Genomic DNA, 5124 nt, shown 5'->3' with positions numbered 1-5124 from the left:
CAATCCAGCCCCTCACCCGGCCCTCTACCGTCCGTCCACCCCCCCCCCCCCCCCCCCCCTTCTCTCCCTACTGCTATCTACATAGGATTCTTAAAACACACACATACACTACCACGTGCCAACACACAGTCCCACGTGTGTGGTTAGCACGTGCACGTGAGTTGCACGTGCTGTCCACTGATTGGGTTTGTACTAATTTTCACTGCTCCCAACTTGAATGAGTAATTATATGATAAAGAGAACGGTGGCCTACTCTCTCTGTCTCTCTCTTTACTGTCACACAAGACAAAAGTCTTTGATGAAACCATGACAATGATAGGATGTAGAGAGAGAAAAAGGAATTTACACACTGTGAGTATGTGTTTAAAAGTGAGTGAAGAAAGGATATGTGTTGCTTTGTTAAGGTTTTTACGAAGGAACCCATCTCTTTTTACGACACACTGAAAGTTCTCTGTGTATCAAAAGTGTGTGCTTAAGTGATCTAAGGGAAGGGTTATCATCTTTTGTTTGAGTTCAACTTCTTTACTTCCCATAGACTAACAAGCAACACTCAGTTAGTGTGGGTCTGTGTCTTAATTAAAAGTGAGAAAAAAGGTTCTGCTGTTTTGCTTTTTCAACCTCTCTTTAAGCAGAGATAGTGTGTTTGTGTGTGTGTGTTTGTGCTTGTGTGTGTTAAAAGTGAGTATTCAGAAAAGGGTTTTTGTTGTGTTGTTCATCAGAATCATTTCTTTTGCACGCAGTAAGTGTGCTTATTCTGTGTGTACGTCAAGAGTGATTGATTAAAGAAGTGAGTAAAGGGTTTTTGCTGTGTTGTGTTCTTAAAGAAGATTTTGTTTACAGGGAGTAGTAAGTCTCTTACAATGTGCTACAAGCAAGTGGTTTAGCAAATATGAAAAGGGCGTCTCTTGGGTTTTTCAATACCATTTTTTAACCTCAGAGTGACGTGTTTCTGTGCATTACAAGTAACAAGAAAAGGGTGACCCTTTCCCTGTGCGTTTTTCAAGATTTCTTTTACGCAGGGTGAGTGTGCTTCTACGTGTTAGTAAAAAATTGAACGATTCAAGAAACGGGTTTCAAGACCCTTACTTGAATGTGAACCAATTCAAGACAAAGGGTTCCTCGTTCGTTGGTTATTCCAAGATTCTTCCTTTACACACAGTAAAAGTGTGTTTGTGTGTTCGTTAAAAAGTGATCAATTCACCAAATCAATTTTAGGGTTCAAGACTATGTTTGATGGAGTCCCACTTGAGCAATTTCGCCAATTTATCTCAACACCCTCTTCAAGAATCCCTACTAATTCTTCTTTAATTCAAACCACACCAATTTCGACTCCAGCAAACTTAAATTTTCTATCTTTTGATCCTCTCTTATTCACTCCAACTCTTCCTACTCCTCATCACCATCAATCCCTTTTTCAATCCCAACATTTTCTTCGGACACCTACACGAGATCATTACAATGACACTGAAGGCAAAGTGGATCAAGAAATCGATATAAACGATTCATGGTCGAATGATGAAGTTATTCAACTTTTGAGGATAAAATCTAGTTCGGAGAATTGGTTTAGGGATCTCACTTGGGACCATGTTTCCAGGTATTTAACGTCGTTAATCATTCTTCTATCATTACTGAACTCTTTTCTAAGTTAATTAGTTAGCTATTTGGCTCGTTTCTTTGTTGTTAACTTGATTGGCAATCTTTATTCTAAGAAGTCGTATTTCCCATATATTGTTAAGATCATTAGCCACATGCATGTTAAATATGAGATTGTCGATCAACCATTGGGCTAATTAAGTGTCTAAACCAACCGACTCGTATGTCATATGAAACTAAGTTCCTTCCAATTTGAAATGAATTGACAACTACAAGTATTCAATTATAATGATATACTAAACTTGTATTTTGATGATAACGTAAGATCACATGTTTTAGGATTGAAATTTAAAACCCAATAAAAATGCCTAACTTTTTTCCTGATTATGTAATTTTTTCTAATCGGTATATACCTATCATGCTTTTTTTTTTCTCTATAACTTTACCATGCATGACTTTGGGTTCTTTTTATTAAAACCTTAAATAAGTAAATTTGTTTGTTGTTTTTGTAAATTTTGTTTTGAGAAGATGTTTGTTTGTAGTCTATCAGCTAATAGTGATGATTTTAATCATAATTTTTTTTTTTCTATTGGGAGATATTAAAGCCACACAAACTAACATATTTATCATGCTTTAGTCCTCTAATTTACGTTTTATCAAGTATAATAGTCGTTTATAACTAAATAACGAAGGTAATGAGTATTTATTGTATTGTAGGGATCGGAGTGTCTAAAAAAATAGAAAATAGAAAATAACTAATGTAATATATAGTCAGAATTATTATATATAAATTTACAATTTACGTACCCTGATACTTTTTAGTTACTGTATTTTTCTCAGTAATTCAATATATATATATATATATATATATATATATATATATATATATATATATATATATATATATATATATATGAAAATCATTTTCAAAAATGAAAGATGTTGGACACTAACGTATCAAGTCCATGTAGGAAAATTTCTTTAAAACTATCGAAATATACCTATATATCTTGTTAGCGGCTAGCTAGTCTCGAATACAAACCATTTATCTAAAAGAATCAGTTGGTAATTTAGTTGTATCAATTATCGCTAACAAAGAACTATCTAATTAGTTAGAGATCGGGAGATAGAGATATATAATTGAAGATACTTACATAATTACTATATATGTGTATACAGTATAAACCCACTGACACTGAAATATAGACATATATGTATATAAATTTTTTCATTGGGGTTATTTGAGTTTCAGGAAGCTAGCAGAGTTGGGGTACAAAAGGAGTGCACAAAAATGCAAAGAGAAGTTTGAAGACGAAACATGCAGAAGTTTCAGTAGTACCATAGGGTACAACAAGGACAGCGGCAGGTACTTGATTAGTGAAGAACTTGATGAACATCTCTACAATAATGCTGACCAAAACACTCATCACGACCACATCACCACTGAATCACCTGAAGATTTGAGTTACCAAGAAAACCCGCAAGTACATGAACAAAGAGTAGAAGAACAAGATCTTGATCAGGTTCAGGGGCAAAAAGATCATTTTATAGAGGACGTAAGTGAGATAATGATGCAAAAGAGTCAAGATAATGTACGTGTGATAAATAGCAAGAAGAGGAAGAGAAAGCACAAGAAATTTAAGATGGTCAAAGGGTTGTGTGTTGACTTAGTGAAGAAACTGATGGCTCAACAGGAAGAGATGCATAAAAAGCTACTGGATGACATGAGGAATCGCGAAGAAGAGAAGATCAAGAGGGAAGAAGCTTGGAGAAAGGAAGAAAAGGAAAGGGTAAAAAGGGAAATTAATATCAGGGAACATGAACAAGAGATGGCAAAAGATAGGCAATCAACGATCACTGAGTTCCTCAACAAGATCACATCTTTTGACCAAAAGATTCAGATCCCTTTTGATATGAATTTACAAGAACTTCAAACTAATCTATCCAACATTAACAAGCAGATACCCCTATGTGAAATTACGAAAATACCCTCCTCGGAGAAGATAACCGAAAATCCTCATCAGAATCAGTCAACCTCAAAAGATGACATTGGTAAGAGATGGCCAAGAGATGAAGTTTTGGCATTGATAAACATAAGGAGCAATGTGAACAATGGCCTTGGTGGTAATAATGAGGAACACCAAGGGTATATTAGTAATAACAGTGGTGGGGGTGGAGGTGGTGTTGGTGGTTCATTGTGGGAGAGGATATCACAAGGGATGTTAGAGTTGGGATATAAAAGAAGTGCAAAGAGGTGTAAAGAGAAGTGGGAGAATATAAACAAGTACTTTAGGAAAACAAAAGATGCAAACAAGAAGAGGTCTTTAGATTCAAGAACTTGTCCTTATTACCATCAATTAAGCATATTGTACAACCAAGAGAAGCAGGCATCGAACTCAGTCGGACTATCATTCGATGACCCACAAAAATCTGTGATTGTTGAAATCACACCGGAAAACTAATGGGGTTTAGGGAGATCAATGCTATATGGGATTGGGATCAACTCTCATTATGGGGCTGTTTAGTTATGTGTATGTTTTCAATTTTTGTAATTGAGTTCATTTTATATTCTTTTTTTTTTTTTACTTCCTGTAATGTTAAAATGAGTAGAAGATTTTTGTTTAATTAAGTAATTCTATAAATTATGTGGCATGTTGTGCCTCTCTAAGTATGGCTCCTCAATGATTAGGTTTTTCAAAATGTTTTAATGTTTAAAATATAGTGTTTTAACAATGCCCCCTCAATGATTAGGTTTTTCAAAATGTTTTAATGTTTAAAAATATAGTGTTTTAACATTAAAGATAACTATTAAAATATGATTGATTATTGTCGATAAGATGAAAAGTAACCAACCATACCAAGGTAAATAAGGTAAGTCGGATCCAATCACATTAAGTTTGTGGTCAAATTTTATATTGAAATAGTCAATGAAAAACAACCCATTGCATTGGTCACGAAATAGATTAGATTGAAACTTAAAACTGAGTAAAAAACTAAGAACTTTATACGCCAACATCAACATATCTCAGGGATCCCATTTGAATGGGATAGGAAATGTAGATGTCGACAGTCGTGCTTACACATGGGACGAGAACTTTATGAGGCACAAATTAGTAAAACAAAAATATTATCAATTAGACAAACAACATTACTTCCAGTTCAGTTGTTTGGATGATTTGGATACATACATTTATTTTCCTTTAATTTCCAATTTAGTTACATATAAATAATTAAAGTTAATTAAAATGAAATATATAATTTTGGGCAGACCATACATTTAGCCGACTAGTTGGATTACTGATCCCTATGTCAAGTCAGATTAGGAACAACGAGTTGTTTGACAATATTGTGTCTTAGGATTATATATTACAAATACTACAAGTTTAGAATAATGTGTGTTCATTCAATCAATCGTCTTCATACCTACGCTACTTGAACTTTGAACAAATAATGAACTCACAATATAATATCTTATAGTTGTTAGAAAATCAAGGAATTAAAATGTTTGGATTACTAAGAGTTGTGAGAAAC

The 5124-nt window shown here is 34.0% G+C and overlaps 1 protein-coding gene across 1 annotated transcript; it reads left to right on the top strand.

Annotated features, from left to right (window-relative positions):
- The first annotated feature begins 316 nt into the window (after positions 1-316).
- On the top strand, positions 317-4261 carry LOC145167845 (Duplicated homeodomain-like superfamily protein). Its single transcript, XM_079087101.1, has 2 exons — positions 317-1594; positions 2846-4261. Exons 1-2 carry the CDS (start codon positions 1227-1229, stop codon positions 4053-4055), a joined length of 1578 nt encoding a protein of 525 aa, XP_078943227.1. The 5' UTR covers positions 317-1226; the 3' UTR covers positions 4056-4261.
- The last annotated feature ends 863 nt before the right edge of the window (positions 4262-5124 follow it).

This window comes from Lactuca virosa, chromosome 3 (assembly GCF_052849685.1).
Source record: "Lactuca virosa cultivar CGN04683 chromosome 3, Lactuca_virosa_CGN04683_v6, whole genome shotgun sequence".
Lineage (NCBI taxonomy): Eukaryota > Viridiplantae > Streptophyta > Magnoliopsida > Asterales > Asteraceae > Lactuca > Lactuca virosa.
This window is presented reverse-complemented; position numbering and strand designations above follow the sequence as displayed.

What these genes read in the sequence shown, in the direction of transcription:
- LOC145167845 (XM_079087101.1), top strand. Translation starts at nt 1,227, where the DNA reads ATGTTTGATGGAGTCCCACTTGAGCAATTTCGCCAATTTATCTCAACA. An exon ending in ACTTGGGACCATGTTTCCAG is followed by an intron (nt 1,595 to 2,845) that starts GTATTTAACGTC and finishes TTTGAGTTTCAG; the next exon opens with GAAGCTAGCAGAGTTGGGGT.